The sequence below is a fragment of the Thermobia domestica genome, chromosome 3 (assembly GCF_964235325.1).
Source record: "Thermobia domestica chromosome 3, izTheDome1.hap1.1, whole genome shotgun sequence".
In the NCBI taxonomy this organism is placed as follows: Eukaryota; Metazoa; Arthropoda; class Insecta; order Zygentoma; family Lepismatidae; genus Thermobia; species Thermobia domestica.
Genome location: NC_137456.1, coordinates 62061148 through 62082280, shown reverse-complemented (window position 1 = coordinate 62082280; position 21133 = coordinate 62061148). Strand labels below are relative to the sequence as shown.

Sequence of the window (21133 nt, the reverse complement as noted above, 5' to 3'; positions counted from 1 at the left end):
CCAAATCTTAAAAATAATGCTATCTCAGCTCCATTCTTCTATTAAAACCGGAAGTAATGAGAACAAATACAACTTCCGGTTTCAATACTGATTCCTACATATTAACTTTTCGCTGTTCTTGGTGGTTTAAAGTCTCTGATTTTATGGTTCCTCTCCTTCTTTATCTCTTCAGGAGAAGCCACAGTCCAGAAAGTCACAAACTGTTTGTATCTAACAATTTTCCAAACACCAAGGAAACTAATAAACTAAGTGTTTTTTTAAACGGTACGTATGTGCTATTAAATTCCTAAAATGAAGAAAATAGTTTATTCTTCCAAGTATGCGAATTGACGGGAGATGTCAGGGATATCCCTGCTGACAAAAATTTATCTTCCCTGGAGAAGAAAATGTTTGTTCCTGGCAAGAATAACTTTTCCTCCACCAAGATTTAATTAGAAATCGAGTTCGTTTACGGAGACGATATTCAAACCGGAAGTGATAGAAATAAAGCACTATTGTTTTTTACGTTGATTACTATGGGTTCGCAACACTCACTGTTAATCGTGTGCTATTGTGGAGTGTATCAAACAATGTCTCTCTATAGACATTTACAGGACTAGCTCAGGAGAGTAATGCTCCAGGAAGTAGGAACGAAAAACACAGTTCTGATTGGTTGACGTTATCTATGTCTTGCCACGTTGCATTCAAATAGCAGAATTCAGACAATCGTTGTTGTCGGTCCTCGTGGCCGAGTGGGCCAGCGCTATATGCTAGTAACGGAAAACTCTTTTGGCGTGAGTTCAAACCCAGCCCGAGGAAAGTTTTTTTTTTTACATTTTTATAACACTTTTTAAATTAAAATAATACGAAAATAATAGTCAAAAATGCGATTTACTTACTTTTGTGCAGATAAGCAGTAGTAGTAGTAGTAGTAGGAACGGGTTAGAAGCCCCGCAGGGCTGGTTTTGTTGCCCTTGTACTCCATGATATATAAGGCTCGTTTTGTTCCCCTTGTACTGAATGATATAGATTTTGTGACCAACTTAAAACAACTGACTAGGATAACGCGTAAAACAGCTGGCTAGAGTAGCGCGCGAAAAAACGTACTTCCGGGAGTATTACTCTCCCGAGCGGGTCGTATATTTACATGCTACAATATTTCATAAATTGTTGTAAATTAGTTTAATAGTTACAAGAGCGCTTCTAAATAAATTATCCACCCAATATACAGGCTGGCCACAAAGTCGCTTTCCACAATATGTGAAGAAATAAAACAAAAGAAGCCAGGTGACTTGGCAGTATTTATTGTACCGACAAATATTGTTCAAACTGTCTCTCACAATGTTCAATGCACAAGGTACATCTCTTCAGCATTGATTTGCAAATATCATGAGCCAACCGAGGATTGGCATCCAACCTCTCGAATGATCGTTCGATTAGCTCTTTCAAGTGATCCAAATTCTGCAGATGCTTGGAAAACACCTTAACTTTGACAATGCCTCACATGGAAAAGTCACATAGCGTGAGATCATAGAACGGGGTAGTACAGCGACCAATGGATTCATCAAATCTTGATCCAAGATATCCCTCATAACACCAAGGTGAGACGGTGCTCCATCGTGTTGCCACATAAAATGAATATTTTAGTAACGTGGGTTTCTTTCAAATTCTGTAATGACAACTTCCTGCAACATCTGAAGGTATGTGTCACTAGTAACAGTTCCTTCAAGAAAGAGTGGCTCTATGACACCACCACTCCAAATACCATCCCAAACAGTGACACCAGGGCCGTTTAACTCTTGTTTACACTTTCGTGTGGATTAGTATCACTCCAATAAGCACAATTGCGACTGTTTATGCGACCATTCATCATGGTATAAGTCCTAATCTGTCCACAAAATTAGCTTCCAGAAGCCTCTGTCAGATTCGTTTGTAATGAAAATAAAAAACAGTCATAGAATCCAATATGGCGGTCCTGATCAGATTCGTGCAATGCGTGCAGAAGCTTTGGTCACGTAAGATTTCATTTTCAAATTCTTTAACGGTTCCTTGAACAGGAAACTAGAATTGCGGCAATTCCGTTCTCTGGCACCTCCGAGAAGAGTCTAGATGCCATTGTGTTTGGCGTCTGTCCCATCTCACCTTCTCCGGTCTGTGAAAGGCCTATAAAAAGGAGTGGATGCAATACCCATGGTCCAGCTACAACACAGTTCCTGCAATGAAACTGCGATGCCGGTCAATAGTCAATAGAGGTGACCTGCAGATTGAACACAACTGGTAGGGGGAACATGACATTACTAGGTAAGTTGCTCATTTAAATTCGGCTCAATATAAATGAACCAACCTTTGTAAATATTAAATTTAAACATCAACAGCTTGTTCATGTATTTTTCCAAGGTTCCCTCATTTCCTCTGACATCATTGTTGTCTAATTCTATGTTAATTATTCACTCTTATTAATCATTCGTCTTCTTTACCTTACAGGACACAAGTATGGGACGTTAAATTAAACATTTCATTTCATTTTTTTCCCATAGAATTAAACACCTAATTTTCAACTTTGTCAGTCTGCAACATTTCTTCCTGCCTATTGACAGTCCGTGAGTTTAAAAAGATTGAAAAGGAATTCTCTTTTATTATTGTACTCTGTATTATCAAATTAGACTTACTTTGAACACTGAAGCTTTTACTTGATACTAACAAAGGCTTCCATGTGTTACTACTGCTAATAATTATTCACTGCCTTCACCCATCTTCTCCTTCCATATAGAAATCGAAGTTTCGCACAAAATTCGAACATATTGGGCCTTATGCAGAGTCGTACTGACGCGTGATTAGCGTCATACTAAAGAGTCCAACTAACATATGTTTCCTGCGGTTCAGGCCTTTAGTATGATGTTAATCATACGTCAAAACGACTATGCATAAGGCGGATTGTATCGACTGCTTAGTGAACCACTCCCACCTCTTTTTCTTCCCATGTGGGTTAAAACATCAAAGAACGCTGTTTAATTATTTTGAATGAATATTGAACCACGTATCTTCATCAATTAAAATGAACGCTGAAACATGTCTTTAATTATTTTAAATTAAAATTTTCAGTACCAATTTTTTATTTTTCTAACAAAGCTAAAAATGTTGTACCGAGTTATTGGCATCTCATTACAATAATTTTAATCCTCATTGTTTTCATCCCCATCTTTGTCGAATTTCTGAAAACCCTTCCTAATGGTACCTAATGTAACATTTGATGCACTGGAAAAGTTTCAAGTATCTAGTTTGAACTATTTCGTTTAGGCGTTGATCAATAAGTCAATCACGACTTTTTTTGTGATAGTTAAATTTCACTAATATAACTATCACCAAAAAAGTTGTCTCATGTTTACGTCCCATGCTTATTTCGTATAGGTTAAATGAAGTGGATGATTAATAAAGACGAATCATCGTGAACTAATTTGTGATATAAAAATGTGGGAGGAAATGGAAGACCCCCGAAAAAGCACACGGACACGATGTTGTCTACTACAAACTGATATGGTCTGGAATCGAACTACAGATCCATACCACAAGATGAGCTCTCTACCATTGAACCACCGTGCTCACCCACATTTCTCGGGGTACTCCCGTTTCCTCCCATATTCTCATTCCACCAATTATTTTCATCATCATTCAGATGCCTTAATCATCCGTCTCCATTCGTCTAAAGAGTATAATTGTAAGATGTTAAACTGAAAAAAAATTACTTTCACCTACGCTTCGTACGAAATGTGTACAAGATAGTTTACTTTCGAAGATTGAAGAGTGGCGGATCTAGCCAGGGGCAGGAGCCTAGTCTCCCCCAGTTTTTTGAGTGACAAAAATAATTGGAGCTATTATTTGCACATTTTTGAAAGTTTATAATAAACTCGTGATATACCGATTGTAGTCTGAGTTCTGGCTGGCCTCCCAGTGTTTATCTTCTAGATCTTCCACTGTTCAGGGGTAACAATTTCTCATCTTTGCTTCTTGAAGTGTGAAGACACCAATGAAAGGACATATAAATAATTTACACAAGAACAAAATTGTTATTTATTATGAAGATTCATAATATATAATTTATTAATTATAAATTATATATTTTTAAACTTTTAAGTATAAATTCTAAACTTTAATTTTAAATTATACAGCTAAGAAAAAAGTCTTGAATGCCAACAAAAATTGTGCGACATCAAAACAATTAGCGATGTGCACGAGACGAGACGAGACAAAATTTTCCTGACAAAATTCGAGTCGAGACACAGCTCTTCCAATAGAGAAACATACATTTTTCGAGTTGAGACACCATTTTTACAACATATTTTCGAGACGAAACAGCGTCAAATCTTGTCTCGTGACCATCCCTAAAAACAATATTTTGTTATTGCTTCGTCTTTTGGATGCTATTACACGTTTCATACTGTGGATGTCCTCGATTGTAGTGTGAAATGAACAATAAACATAAGCACTTTCACTACTCCGGTAGGTGCCACCACTTCTAAGCTTCCGCTGCTGCTTCTGAGTAGCACTAACTTCTTTACACCTCGCTGTTGCTTGCTGTGATACTGGGGATCGGGGGAAGGATCCGTATCAGACCAAGAATAAATTATGAGCATTGTTCCAGACTGAAAGAAATAAAATACAAAGAAATAAGAAGTCTTTTCGTTGAAAAATTCAAAGAAAAATATTCAAACTAGGAAAGAAGCGCAGGTAGCAATGCACGGTGGTAACACATTAAACTTTGCTTACAGCAGGCTGCAGAAGATGCAGTAGGTTATCGCGAACATAAAACGGCTAAGAAACCATGGGTTACAGAGCAGATGTTGGAGAAAATGAGGGAAAGGAAGACGTGGAAACATGTTGATACAGAAGAGGGCAGAAAGATGTACAGAAAGTTAAATAATAAATTACAGAGAGAAACAGACAGCGCGAGGAAAGAGTTTTACAAAAGAAAATGCGAGAACATAGAAGAACTAGAAAGAGTTGGGATATATGAGGAAATGTACAAGGCGGAAACAAGGGTGTATTAAGATGGCAATAGAAAATAAGAATGGGAAGGTAGTCAGCAAGAGAAATGAGGTCATAGGAAGGTGGAAAGAATACGTTGAAGACTTATATGAGAGTAGGGATAGACCGTGTAACCTAAATGATGAAGTAGAAAATGAAGTAGGTGAGGATGATAAAGGATTGAGACGAGTTGATGAAGGATTCTTCGTGATGAGTTTGAAAAGACTATATCCGAGATTAGGAATGGAAAGGCAACTGGGATAGATAATATACCAATCTAATTCATTAAAAATATAGAAGACAAGAGAAAGAAAGAGTTGTTCCGACTATGCAATGAAATACATGAAACAGGAGAGTGGCCAAAAGACTTCCTAAAGACCATCATAATACCGATGGCTAAGAAATCGAACTCAAAGAGATGTGAGGATTATAGAACTATTAGTCTCGTATCTCATGCAGCTAATAAAAGTTTGCTCCGAATACTGAACAGAAGGTTATATGGAAAAACAAATGAAGAAGTTAAAGAGGAGCAGTTCGGGTTCAGAAGAGGTAAGGGCACAAGAGATGCTATTGGATTATTAAGGGCGATCGGTGAAAGATTTATAGAAAAAGGGAAACAGGTGTATGTTGTATTTATTGATCTAGAAAAGGCTTTTGACCTCGTGAATTAGGAATTGTTGTTGGAAGTTCTAAATAAGATAGGGTTGGAATGGAAAGATCGAAGATTCATAAGAAACTTATATATGAACCAACAAGTAAGTGTTAGGATAGGGGAAGAACTGACGGAAGAGAGTGCAATTGGAAGGGTAGTTCGACGAGGATTCTGCCTCTCGCCAACACTATTTAATGTCTATCTAGAAGAGATAATGAAAAAGAGTTTACATGATGATGACGGCATTTCGGTAGCAGGTAGAATGATTAGATGCATAAGATTTGCAGACGATATGGCGCTTGTTGCAGAATCTGAAAAGAGAATCAATAAAATGTTAGAAAACCTGAGGTTAGTCTTTGAAGAATATGGGATGAAAATAAATGTGAGAAAAACAAAAGCCATGGTCATTGGAACGAAGAGGTCTGTGTCAAATATAAAAGTGGGAGGAGAGAAAATAGAACAAGTGGATAGTTTTCGATATCTAGTTGGTATTCTTAGTAATGGCATGAAGTGCGAACGTGAAATAAAAGCAAGGATAGGAATGGCGAAACAAGCCTTTAGGAGGAAGAATAGTCTGTTTTGTGGTACCTTGAATAAAGAGTTGAGAAAAAGACTCATGAAATGCTTCGTGTGGAGTGTTGTACTGTATGGGGCGGAAACGTGGACATTACGTAAAAGTGATGAAAACCGAATGGAAGCTTTCGAAATGTGGGTGTGGAGAAGAATGGAAAGAATTAGTTGGGTCGAGCGGAAAACGAATGAGAGAGTGTTAGAAATGGTGGGAGAGAAAAGAACACTTTTAGATTCGGAAGAGGAAGAGAAACTGGTTGAGACATTGCCTAAGAAGAGATTGTATCATGAGGGACGTCCTAGAGGATATGGTGATGGAAAAGAAAGGGAGGGGGCGAAGGAGACTACAATTAATGGATGATATAAAAACAGAAAGATCATACGTGAAGACGAAGAGGTTAGCGGAGGACCGTGGAGCATGGAAGCTTCTCAACTGCTGCAAGTGACCTGCCAGCAAGGGCAGAAAACCTATTATGATGATGATATTATATTTGCATGTATTATAAGTGGTATGTGCGTCACTGTTAGGAAAATCCAACAACAGTAGATACAGTCTGCTGCTTAACAGTATATGATTTCATATGTTGCACATAAATAAATAAACAGTTCAAGCAGAACAAAAAATATTAACTACATCAAATTGAAAAAAAAGAGACGCTTTTAAAAAATTGTTCCTCATGATTTTCTTGAAAACAGCACATGAGAATTAACTGAGATGAGACAAGATCAGACTTTATGCAATCTTGGTCTCGTCTTGGTTGACAAATAGCTGTCTCGACCTCGGCCTCGTCTCGAATCGAAAATCACCGTCGTAGTCCTATCTCAATCAACAGATGCTTGTATTGATCTCGATCTTGCTCTCGAGGGCCAAATCTCGATCTTGTCTCGATAGTTTCACAATAAATTGGGTGAAATTAAAAATGTATAAGTATGATCATTTTGCAGCCTGTCGCTTCCTCTTTTTTTCTTTGGAAATTTTCTTCCATTTTTCTCCTATATTTTCTATCATACCTTCGATCATAACTCTAAGAGAAAAATGTTTCCAAATAAAATGTACCGAAGCGATTAAAAATGGCTTATTCAATGTTCATATCTGCCTTGTTTTTTCCTCGTAATTACTACTTTAACGTTCTGCTCAACGGAATTTCTGCTCAACGTAGTAATTGGAATGATGAATTTTATTCAATCTTCAAAGTAAAGATATAGGTATACAACTTGGTTGTGAAACTTATAATTAGTTATACATCCTTCATAATAGTCGACTGCTATTGCGACCTGGATTTATCAGCATTCTTAGATGGTTCTACTTTAATCTTTACACAGAACAGAATATAAGTATAATGATGATTCTCAAAACTGAACTGTAAAGATTTCTGATGGTTGGATTTTTTCGAAAGAGCATCCGTTTTGTTTTATTTTTCTCCAATAAATTTTCTAGTGTTGTTCTTCTCTCCCCAATTTTTCTACCACTTCTTATTGATTTTTAATTCACATCTATAATTTCTTCATTATTTTTCCATAGTCAAATTCCAAACGATTCCCACTATATTTTGTCGCTGTTATGTAATGTCTATATTCCTACTCCGTACAGTAAAAATACTTTACACAAAACATATCATGAGTCTTTTCCGTAACTCTTTATCTAATGAACCATAGGAAAGCTATTCTTTTTCCTGACAGGTGCTTCCGTCATTTCTATCCACACTTCAATTTCCTATTTACATTTAAGATCTTAATTAATATTACAAAGAAACCTTACATAGTTCTTTGTTCTATTTTCTCTCTTCTAATTTCATACTTGGTATTGTTTCCTTTTTCTCGAATCGCTACTGCTTTATCGTTGTACTTTCTGCGACAACGATAAGAGTGAAGTTATAGCAATTATGAAAAAAAGTCAAAATTTCAATTTACATACTGCATGATTCCAAAAATATTTTTGAATTCGTTTGCATTTACTAATATATCAATACCGAATTTTAAACTTGGGCTTTAATTAGATTTACCAGCAAAATTGTTACGATTTTTCCTTAGTCTAAAAAGAACCGTGGTTTGATAGAAGATGAAAATCGAGAATTGGAAGTATTGCGTTTTTTAGGGCATAGAAATCAATTCCAATTTCCTCATTAAGGTAATTAGGTGAATTTAGAACAATCTATCTGTGATTAATACAGAAGATACAACACAATATCACTGTGGAAAAATAGTCATTCTTAAGATATCGAAACTCAATGTATAGAAGGAAACTCAACCTTCAAGAATAAAATTGAAGGTTGTTTAAAAGAAGCAATGGTTTTGTTTTTATGTTGGTCATTTTAAGCTCAGAGACTATGCGAAAAGTGGACTTAAAGCGTATCGTGGAATTTGAATCACTTAGCTCCAACCGGGAATCGAATTAAAGTCTCATATACATTAACTATTTAGCTATCTAAAATAATGAAATAAATTGGTTAGGATCTTATTTGGTAAAAGAAATAAAGATGTGAAGGAAGATAAGGAAGGAAACAAACCAAGAAGTGGAAGAATATTACAATGAACGATTTTAAAAAGGGAAAAACTTATGTCAAAACTAAAGATTAACTTAGGACCGTGTTGAATGGAAAATCCTAAATTTACGTGAAGAAATGTTACACTGATGATGCAATCCTTAGAATGATGGTTAGTTTCAAATAAGATTGAATGTTTATGACGCAAGAGAAAGAAAATAAGTAAGCAAGTCTTCTTGCCAATATCTGCAGTTCCCACGTAAATAATAGCTACAATTACTATAATCAGTATTATGTATTTCGTTCTCTGATGTCAAATTGTAACAACCTCTGTAATAGGTAAATCTTCCAAATCCCTTTTAGTCACATACTAGCAGCGGTTTGTTCTCCATAGAGAAAGAATAAAGTTTACGGAAACTATCTGAAAGATATTGAGTTGGAGTGGATCAAATGTCCCTTTCTAAAAGGAAGAAAAATTAAAACTACAATACTTGCCTAATTTGCATGTAATAACTATTTTTCAATTTAATTATTACAAAATAGGACGTGGGCCGTAATCATATTTAGATTTTAGCATTACTTTGGTTAACCGCATTTTGGTTGGTGGGCAAACTTAAAACCAATAACAATATAAAATATCATACAGTATATAAAATAATAAATTAAGAAAGAAAATGTACGTAAAATAAATAAATAAAGTTGTTAAAAGCAAACAATTAAGGTTAATCAAGAGTTTGTTATAATATATAGCGAGCCGAATGCTCGGGCGCGACAACTAGTTACCTTACAGTTTATACTTTTTCTAACTTTCTACGGATATTACCAAGATCGGATTTACCAGGCCTGGGATTAGGGACGTACCTTGAGCGAAAATTTAATTAACAAGACGAAAAAGATCCGAAAAGTTGATTAATAATAATTATTAAAATACTAAAGAAATTTTCTCATCCAGTTTCATGATATCATTTTCTCCTGTTTCAGTTACATTTGTGATTTTAGTGCGAATAATAAAAAAAGAATCAAAATAATAATGTTGAAGTAGACGAGAAACGTAAATTTCAGCAATCAAAACAATTATTCAATTCGCTTTGGTGATATTTCTGGTGTTGAAATATTTACATTATTACAGACAAAAATTCAAAACTAATTACTTTTGTTTTTGCTCTAGTGCACATTGTAAAAGGAAAACAAATCATTGTCGGTAACATAATTTAATAAAAAAAAGGTAAATTTGTAACTATTCAAATCTTTCTTTACAATAAATTCAAAATGAAAATTATTTCAAATTTATATTTTTTTAAAAAAAATTGAAACAAAGCTATGCAAAAACAAGTTCAATTTTTAAAAATCTATTGTGTTAAAATGTTCTGCGTCAGTGTGAGGGGCAGCAAACACTTTTCGGCGTACGGGCGGCAAAACATTAAATCCGGCCCTGGATATGAGAGGTTTATAATTATCTGTCTGAAATATAATTGCACCGCCTCGTCAACTTCTTCGTGTTATTGCTTTTTAAAATTATTTTTTTCTAAATCGTTTGTTGGTTATTATAGCCTTTTTGCATTTTAAAAACTAATTATACAGGCATTGCGTTTAGTTGTTACACAATATTTTAAAATAAAATCAATATAACCCGTTATCAATTATGTTTCGATCCCAGCTCGCGCCAAGTGAACTTTGTAGCGGACAAACACCGTGTGCGTGAGTTTTCTCGGGGTTCTCCCGTTTCCTCCCACTTTATTTATTCCACAATTTCCTTCATTTCTCACATCGCCGTCTTCTTTAGTCTAGCCGGGATAACGTTGAAGGAAAATCTTAAAGATTTCATTTCCTTTTATCAATTGTGTCTCAAATATTAGCAAATGTAATCTTTCTCGTGACTGTTTGGTCGAAGAAGTTTAACAATAATTCTATTGGATTTCCCGTCTACAAATTATGAAAAAAGTGCAATTAAAATTTTATTCAAATATCGTACTTTTACTATTGGCATAAACGGTAGTTTTTCTGGATAATTTTCTATAAAACCGTATCTGAAATCTAAATATAGTTTTGTAAGATTAAAAACAAACCAAACAAATTTATAAAATAAAGTTAAATACAAATATAAACAAAAAAAGACGAAAAACTATGTTCGCACAATACACAAGTAATGAATTAAATATCAATTTCGAATATGATAGTCCCTAAAACAATAGTAATATTTAATCTAATATAGGCATTTGTTGAACTATTTGAGAATTTCTATTCAATGCTGGCAGGAATTTAATTTGCATGAAAGATTCGTGGTACTGAAAACAAAGAATGGTGAAAGGATCGGAAGTTAATTACCTGGATCTTGTGAGAACACCTCTCTCGACACTCTCCTCCGATCGATTGTTCAATCTCAGAATATCTGAATATGCAGATGACATGCATGAATTTAAAGTCGAACTGTAGCTGCCTCAAACTGAGAGAATGTTCCACTATACTAGGTATAAACAACATATTTCTACCACTGAAACGAGATATTTCGTTACACGTATTGTAGTGGATAAAAATGCGGGGAAAATATGTTTTACTATTTATATTTTTTTTTCCATTTTCGAAAAATATGATTACTTGTATTGTGACGTGGAAAATTTGTTATCTGTATTCACTTAATATTTAGTACTCTTCACACGTACACACTACTAAAAAAATCTTATAACGTTTGTGGCTAAACGGCTAACACGTATTCCCTATGTGCTCATGGTTCCGTGATTGATTTCGGTGGAGTATTTTATCTCATAAAAAGTAATTCAAATCTCACATAACTTATCGAAATGATTGAAAATGAAATCTTTAAGTTTTACGTCCAACGTTTATCACCGTATTATTCATAGCAGGTGTTTCCATTTAACTGGAATTTATATGTAGGCCTACTACTTAAATATCTATAGGCCTATATAAAATAAGAAGTCCAGGTCAAACCATTTAATCTTCAAACTTGAAATTTGAACAGTGCATAGGAATTCGTGACGTAAGGCACCACTAAGGAGGGATTTTATTTTTTGAAAATTCGACGGAACACGAAGGAAATACGGATGGCAGTTATCATTTCAAAATGTCCATATCTCGGAATTTCTTAAGGTTAGAGACACGAAATTTAGTATTTTGACTTCTCGTTAAAAATAATAAGGTACATGTTTCAGCGTGTTTACTCATATTTGATCTGGAAAAGAAGAAAAGAGGGTGGGAAGAAAAAGGGACCGAAATTACAATTATTACAGTAAGAGTCCATAACTTAGCATTTCTTATGGTTAGAGACATAAAAAATTCTCTAGGTTAGAGGCATTTAGGTTACTCATTTAACAGCGGCGCAAATCTGTCTTCAACATGGGGAGGAGGACAAGTAAGACTTTTTTTTTTTTTTGCTTAAGTGATGTTAAAAATATTTGTGAAGTTGAAAAACAAGCCTGTGGATGATCAGGGAGCAGAGTTGTCTTCAACATTTGGAGGCGGGCAGATTTTAAGCTTATTCTGGGGGGACATCAATTTCATCTCACTTTCCTTTGTAGCAATCGGACACAAATCATCACATTTCTCCTCCCCCAAAAAATACATTTCAAATCGGATTATTGAGGGGACAGTTCCCTCCAGTTCCAAGATTGGAGGGGACATGTACCCCTCATCCCACCGGGATTTGCGCCAGTGTCATTTAAAATAATAAAACACGTGCCTCGCATTTTTTTTTTTTTTATATATTTGAGCTAGAATGGAAGAAAATGGTGTAGGAAAGAAAAAAGGGATGGGATTACCATAAGAATAGTATTGCGTAAACATGCATATGGAATTACATTAGGGAAGTTGTATTATTTCTTGAATTACTTACACACTAGTGACTTCATGGACTCTTCGTTCTTCATTTCACTTAAAGAAAAAGTTTAGTGTGTAGGCAACTGGTTCCTGAGTTACCGGTATTGGCCATCAAGTTGGGGATTTGGGCTCAGTCAAATTTTCTGTAAACAATTTTCAACTAACTAGTATTTAAAACAAGAATTAGGGAAAAATAAAACTCTGGTAGTAACAGTAGAGAGGATCACACGAAATATTTCCATGTATAGGATATGGAAATCCACCGTTCATAGTTACCCGTTAATGTTAACGGATTGACTCAATTGATGAACTCCGCAGAAATAATTGCTCTAGCTATCTATTGCGAAAAACAGAATTCAAAAATTTGCTTACATGTATGAGATATGGACTATAGATTGGTACCGTTAAAGTAGCCGTTATCCGTTAATATGTTAACGGGCTGAGTCCAATAACGAACACGGCCGAGTTATTTGTCGTAGCTGTCAATTCGAAAAACAGAATTTTAAAAAATTGCTTACATGTCTATTTTCTACATACTAGTACTAGTAAGTGTCACTGACAAGGAACCTTTAATGGTGTCACACGAAATGTGGAACGAGACTATGGTCAATTGATTTGTGTTAGTCAACACGAAAATCCCTAGGCGGGAAAAACCCTCGATCGCAACAGTTCCGTACTTATTGGGGTGGAGTAGGGGCACTGCCAACACAACACGTTGTGAATAACGAGACGAACTATGGAGCGAGTTCGATTTAAATTTGCATAGAAGAGTAGAACCAATTTTCTTTGCTAAATACGTATGAGCTGAGAATAATTCCCGTCCATTATGAAGGGTTACTAAAACGTTGGGGGTAAAAGAAAACTGTCGTGTCCGTATCTGATAATATCCTTAAGTGCGATGTTTTCTTCCATAATAATACATGTATTTTTTTTTCAGGAGAGAAAAGAAATTGTCCTTGTTATGGAAGTATCCGTTAAGAAGAGGTTTCACTGTGCTATTACTCGGTTTTACATCCATTAGCACTAGGTATTCCCTCCAAGTCCTCAGCCTGCTATACACTATAAGTTAAAACCGTGCTTAATCATAAGTTTTAATTGTTTACATTTAACCAACTAAATTGTTATTTATTTATTTATTGAGTTTCCCCACCAACTACCCAAACTCCATTCCATATTTCAGTAATTATTCAAGGATTCAATGTCATTCATAATGTTATTCATAACACTGTGTTGATTTAAATCAGTTTGCAAATTTGAAACTATTGTCACCATTTAACTGTAACTTAAAAATTACAATTTTTCAATTTAATTGGTTTTAAAATAGGACATTTGCTGTAACTAACTATATTTAGAAAATAAAAATGAAATGAAATCTTTAAGTTTTACGTCTCACGATTTTGCCGGCTAGGTTAAAGGAGATAGTGATGATGAGAAATGAATGAAATGAAGAAAGTGGGTGAAAACGCTAAAACCCCGAGCAAACCCACGTACACGGTGTTTGTCCACCACAAAGCTTACTTGGCGCGAGTTGTTGGTGGTTAGAAGTTAGTTGATGGCGAGTTGATGGTGAACAAAGTGAAAAAAGGGTGATAAACGTCAACAATATACACTATGTGATCAAAAGTATACGGACACCTGGCTGAAAATGACTTACAAGTTCGTGGCGCCCTCCATCGATACTACTGGAATTCAAGATAGTGTTGGCCCACCCTTAGCCTTGATGACGGCTTCCACTCTCGCAGGTTATCTTTCAATCAGGTGCTGAAAGGTTTCTTGAGGAATGGCAGCCCATTCTTCACTGAATGCTGAACTGAGGAGAGATATTGATGTAGGTCGGTGAGGCCTGGCACGAAGTCGGCGTTCCAAAACGTCACAAAGGTGTTCTATAGGATTCAAGTCAGGACTCTGTGCAGGTCAGTCCATTACAGGGATGTTATGGTTGTGTAACCACTCCGCCACAGGCCGTGCAGTATGAACAGTTACTCGATCGTGTTGAAAGATGCAATCGCCATCCCCGAATTGCTCTTCAACAGTGGGAAGCAAGAAGGTGCTTAAAACAAGAAGGTAGGGTAGGCCTGCGCGGTGAGAGTGCCATGCAAAACAACAAGGGGTACAATCCCCCTCCAAGAAAAACACGACCACACCATAACACACCACCTCCGAATTTTGCTGTTGGCACTACACACGCTGACAGATGACATTTACCGGGCATTCGCCGCACCCACACCCTGCCATCGGATCGCCATATTGTGTACCGTGATTCGTCACTCCACACAACGTTTTTCACTGTTCAATCGTCCAATGTTTACGCTCCTTACACCAAGCGAGGCGTCGTTTGGCATTTACCTGCGTGATGTGTGGCTTATGAACAGCCGCTCGACCATGAAAGCCAAGTTTTCTCACCTCACGCCTAACTGCCATAGTACTTGGAGTGGAACCTGATGCAGTTTGGAATTCCTGTGTGATGGTCTGGATAGATGTCTGCCTCTTACACTTTACGACCCTCTTCAACTGTTGGCGGTCTCTGTCAGTCAACAGACGAGGTCGGCCTGTACGCTTTTGTACTGTACGTGTCCCTTCACGTTTCCACTTCATTATCACATCAGACACAGTGGACCTAGGGATGTTTTGGAGTGTGGAAATCTCGCGTACAGACTTCTAACACATGTGACACTCAATCACCTGACCACGTTTGAAGTCTGTGAGTTCCGCGGAGCGCCTCATTCTGCCTTCTCATGATATCTAATGATTACTGAGGTCGCTGATAATGAGTACCTGGCAGTAGGTGGCAACACAATGCACCTAATATGAAAAGCGTATGTTTTTGCGTTGTCCGGATACTTTTGATCACATAGTGTAGCTTTTAATTAACCATGATGTTAACCTATAGTGTACAGCGAGCCGAAGGCTTAGCGGTAACAACTAGTTTAATTAAAATGACTCTCAAAACCATGGTATTCGACAAGGTATAAGGAAAATCACTGTAATAATAACCGTTACAGTGGTTTTCTTTTTCTCTCTTTTTAATCTCGGTTGGTAGTTGTAAAACTTCTCTCGTTTGTTTGGGATATATATTTTACCTTTTGGCGCGCTGTCTGTTCTAATATTTCATTTATGTACCCTAATCGAATGTATCAGGCTTATTTTGAATACAGGGTTAGTTCATTGACTGTCGTAATATCTACTTTGTGTATTTTCTCTAATTGGTATTAGCCCTCCTTGAAATATCGTACTCATATCTTCAATCTTAGAAGGGTCGTAAATCTTACATAATCTAATATTAGAGTTTATAGTTAAAATAAGTACATGAATAAATATTATTAAAATGCAGTAAAATCAGAGATTTTCCATCCTTTGTACTCCTTTAAAATATTTAGTACACATTGTACTTCTATTTAGATGAAATACTTTTATTTAATAATTATTCTTACTGAGAAAAACCTGGGTTCGGTTCCCACAAAAGAAGTGGATATGTTATGTCTGATGAAGGATATGTTAGATATCCGAAACCGTTACAAATTATAGTTTAAAATACGTATGTGTTTAAGCTTTGGGCAGTGTTTCTTTTGTTACAACTTAAAGTGGTTTAAAGTTCACATCATATTGTAGTTCATGTTCAATGTATAGTCTTATTGCTGGAAAGGGACGATAAGCTATCAATCTATTATCCAATTTCACTCACATTTAACACCACTTGGCTCGCCTCACCTTAAAATATAATAAATGTTGTTTAAACATTTTGCATTGTCACTGTTTGTAGCTATATACAATGACTGGTGGGCCAGTTATCACATATTATTGTTCTCGTGGTATTCGACTCCCTCATTTACCACTAATACTTCAAGCTAAATTCTAATTATATATATTGTCATGGACAGATACTGTTAAGGTTATTTTGTTTTTACCGCCATAGCTCATTATTTTCTTTACCCTTGAATGGTTCAGTCAATACCCAAGGTTAGGAACCACTGCTCTAAATAATAGAACACAAGGAACGCAGAAGTAAGAATTCTAACCGTAATAGAAACATCATGGCTGTCGTCTGTGATAAGTTTCCTTTTTGCTCGAATCACAGTGTGTGTTGCATTCTCCTCCCCTCCTTCCAGCGTCCAGTTTTGAACTCGGTCTAGTTTTGGTCGTCCATTCTGATCCGCCCAATAGTCCTGTGGAGATAAAGATTACAATTAGAAATTTAAAGCGCATACTTGACAGTGACACATATGAGACGTGATTCTGGTAGAAAGCTGTAAGGTTTAATAAATACCGGATTGAATGTTGCTTAAAGTACGAAAATGTTATTATTCCCCTTATTTATCTTCATTTTTAAAATTCCCGCACAAACAGCAGCTTTCGTGTGTCTCTCCACTCCTCTCATTTTTATATCTTCATTCTCACCATCGTGATTAATCCGATTGGATAGAAAAGCATGATTAACTAAGCAAACTCATCACCATCAAAACGCCAAACACGTATTTCAGACTTTGACCGTTTCTGATTTTAAAAATGCTCCTGTGCAAATTATAAGTGATTACTCGGCACAACAAATCATATGCAATAATTTTCTTTAAAGTAAAAGTAAAAACTTGTTGCGACTCTTATCGAGACGGTTGGGTTGTGAGTGGAGCAAGCAAGAAACATTTGTAACTAATCTATTTCTTTGCAAATAATATTGATTTAATAGGGCGCCAATACTTTTTCGGGGCAACACGTCATTTACTCATTTCCAACACTTTTCCTTTCTTCTTGCTCGTTCGGCGCCCTCTTGCTATCAGCGCCGATCCGCTACCCTCCTTATCTACGGCTCTGGTTACTGTCATTGAAATTTGTTATTCATAGATGCCGACAATATATTTGTGAAATATTACACAATAATATTTAAAATAGGCTTGGAAAACGTTCCTCTGAGTCATTACCAATAAAATATAAACCATATTTCATGAAACTCTGGTAAGTTCTATAAAAATATGATTAAACGATTTATATTTATGTAATTTGTCCATCCTCTTGCCCCTGCTTGACTTCAACCCTAAGGAATGTGATGATTGTGAAACCTTAAAGAAAATATAAAGTATGTTTCTTCAAAATTTAATGTAGTTTTTTTTCACTAAAGTCGTTGCAAAATTATTTAGTTATCAAATTGTGTATACGTGGAAAAATCAAGCTGGGGTTAATTTGGAGAATTGAGTGTCAGAGTCGCCCAAGCGGCAAAATAGAAATTTCTCAGGTAGGTTCACGAACCGCTCCTACAGAAGCCATTCTTTATCCAGGAAGATATTAACTTATAGGGAAACATGGCTCATTCAGTGCTGAAAGGGCGGCGATATCTTGTTACGTTGTTAAAACTCATGGAAAAGCTGGACTTCAGGCGCAACTTTCTCGAAAGTATGAATGTGCCACATAGGCGACTCTAGCACTCAATCCTTAAATTTATCTCCTCATCCTTGATCGATGTCCATCACCAGCAAATATACTTCTTTCCTAAACCTAAAAGAAAAAGTTTCTCCTCAGTAATCGAATATACAGGGAGTAAGTGATGTATATGTTATAATTATATGATATAACGGCTTGAGTATTAATTAATTACTGTGATTTTTTACGACAATTATAAAAATCCTGAACCTGAACTACGATACTTTTTGTTGAAGGATACTTATTTCTGCAGTTATTGGAATAGGGAATATGAAATACTGATTTAAAAATTGAAAAGGGAAAATATTTAAGTGCAAAGCAAAAGTTTGAAAAAAGTCAAAACCTTTAGGCTTATTATTCATCTATAAAGTATATTATTTAAAAGTCCTGCGTACGTTTAAATTTGGGTAGATGACGTACTGATCCGCTATCGTATGTCCCTGCTAAAGAAGCATATATGATACGAGTCATCCTTCAAAAGAACTCAATCTTATAACCTCGTTTCCGAAAAGAATACTGGCTTTCTATAGTTTCTGATGTTTTCCATCTTTTGTTGGTTTGTCAATTAAAGACAGAAGAAGAAAAAAAGAATTTTAAAATTATCTTAATCGGAGTCCCATTTATTAAATTTCAGACAGGAGCTAAAGAGGTGCTAGAATTGCATTCAATCAGGTGTACAAATAATTACATACGACTATTGGTGCTATTGTTTATGTTGAGAAGTTAAATTCACTCAGACAATCCCTCGTCGAGTAAGCTTGGGCAAAACCTAAACAGATATAACGGGAATGCCCGTTCCCCCTATATTTAAGATGAGATAAAGATGATAATGTAAATTGGTATTTACGCCAGTAGGCAAAACAGGAATAGGCGAAACGGGAAGACACTCAACAACTAGTTACTCTATAAATTAAACATCATGCAGCAATTTCTACTAAGATATAAATTATAAAATTACGAAAAATATATGGGTTATAAAGATCCAGGTGAAGTTTTTGTATAGGGAAAAATATGTCGCTACAAATTGCAATGGGTGTCAAAGTCGCAAATTATGTTCGTACTTGCTAGTATAAGGTGAATTTTAAAAAACGGGAAATTTTGAAAATTAAATAATTTCATGAAAACATTTTTTAAAAATATTTATCCCATTTAATAGTAAAAATAATGCCATTTTAGAGTACTTACGTTACAATTTTTATTTTAGAGATGACATCTTGCAGATGAGCTTCTTCTCTACACAAACATTCTTGCAGTCTCTTCGTTACGTTGTTCATGGTATGACGTGACATCTCAATTGGAATTTTGGCTATTGCTTCTCGGATTTTGGTTTTCAATGCTTCCATTTTACCAGGTCGACTAAGGAACACTTTGCTTTTAAGATGACCCCACAAAACAAAATCACAAGCTGTCAAGTCAGCGAATCTGGGAGGTAATTGAATGTCATCATTTTTCGAAATTACACGTTCCCTAAACAATTGGCGTCCCACTCAGTAGCCATCGATATTCGTGCTGTGTGGGACGTTGATCCATCTTGTTGAAACCACGCTGTGTCAATAATGTGTGGAAAACTCTGTAGTTGTTGCACAACAAAGGTTTCAAGCATGGCGACAATGATTCAATATGACTGTAATCGCATGGCCATTCTCGTCATCATAAAATAAGAACTCATCACACCATATATGATGACATAGTACACCGTACAGTAACTTTTTTCTGTGCAATGGACGCTGGTGTAGCTCTATAGGATTGTCTTGTGAGTAGTATCTAATATTTTGTTCGTTAATAAATCCACTGAGGTGGGCATGGCCTTTGTCTGACATCCACAATTTGTTAATAAACAACTCGTCCTCGTTCATCTTTTGAAACATTAATTCACAAAATTAAATCACGTCTTTGTTATGACAGTCCCAGATCCCCTTATTTATCAGCTTGTGATTCCGTTTTGTGGGGTCATCTTAAAAACAAAGAATTTCTTAGTTGATTTGCTACAATTGAAAAATTGGAAGCCAAAATTCGAAAAAGGAATTACCCGAAACTCCAGTTGAGAAGTTACGTCAAACCATGAACAATGTAACGAAGAGACTGCAGGAATGTTTGCGTAGAGAAGCTCACTTGCAAGATGTCTTCTTTCAAAAATAAATTATACTGTATGTATTCTAAAATGGCCTTATTTTTACTATTAAACGAGATAAATATATTTAAAAAATTTGTTTTCATGAAATTATTTAATTTTCAAAATTTCCTGTTTTTTGAATCAACCTGAAGTTGTGGTGTTGGTCAAACTTTATGCTGCTCACTGAAGTCCTGAAACTTTATGCTGCGCATATCATGGATCGAAGGAAAAAGGATTGAAGATGTACTAAAGGAAGCTAATGAAGGATGACAGATCATGAAGATAATAGGAAAAAGAAAAAAAAAACATCTTGCTTGGCCATCTTGTTCGGCACTCTGATTGAATCACTGTGCTGATAGAGGGAAAGGCAGAAGTAAAACCAGGAAGAGGAAGACCAAGGATAGAATATTTAGATGCAGTTACGAAGAAGAGACCTTATCAAAGTATAAAACAGTTCTCCCAAGAGAGAGAAAAGTTTCAAAATTTCCATGTTGCCCACCAACCTATGGTTGAGATGAGCAAGAAGAAGTAGTTGTAGTTTTCGAGATTTATTAGAGTCTACATAATTGCGAGCTGACTATAAGTCGTTATGTACGTTAATGTATTTGAGTTAATAGTAGACCTATATTTTTAAGAAATTGATCTTTAGATTTTCTTACTTTTGTCAGGACAGTGATTAAAAAGCTTGGCTAATGCACTTATTTTTCAGTTTATTCCTGATCAAACTTTATGAAATATTAGGTTGATATCAATGAAATGTTCACTTCTGATGCGTTTCAAAGTTAAAAAAAACTACAATACCTGGTTAATCAAAATAGTCACCGTCTGCAACCCCAGATTTTAAACATTTCTCAGCCAACGATTGGATTAAGTGACGAAAGAATTATGGAGTATGCACCGTCCTTTGTGCGACATGTGAGTGAGCATGATCGTACAAAGAGACGCCATGATTGTTGACTATTGCTTTCTGCTTGCGTTGCTTTTCATGGAGTTTAGTACTGTAATGAACCTCGTTTGATGTCACGAACTACAATTAGCTGGTAGATTGGAGAAAATGTAAACTGTCCCCCTTCA

The 21133-nt window shown here is 35.7% G+C and overlaps 1 protein-coding gene across 1 annotated transcript in view; it reads right to left on the bottom strand.

Moving 5' to 3' along the window:
* Positions 1 to 4114: 4114 nt before the first annotated feature.
* The window catches only part of LOC145681440 (DBH-like monooxygenase protein 1), a 76400-nt gene continuing 59381 nt past the window's right edge, over positions 4115 to 21133 (bottom strand). Inside the window, exons 2-3 of the mRNA XM_081753085.1 lie at positions 16554 to 16700; positions 4115 to 4619 (exon numbers count right to left, since the gene is read on the bottom strand). Coding sequence (XP_081609211.1) covers positions 4410 to 4619; positions 16554 to 16700 — 357 coding nt within the window. The 3' untranslated portion in view covers positions 4115 to 4409. The remainder of the gene's footprint in view (positions 4620 to 16553; positions 16701 to 21133) is intronic.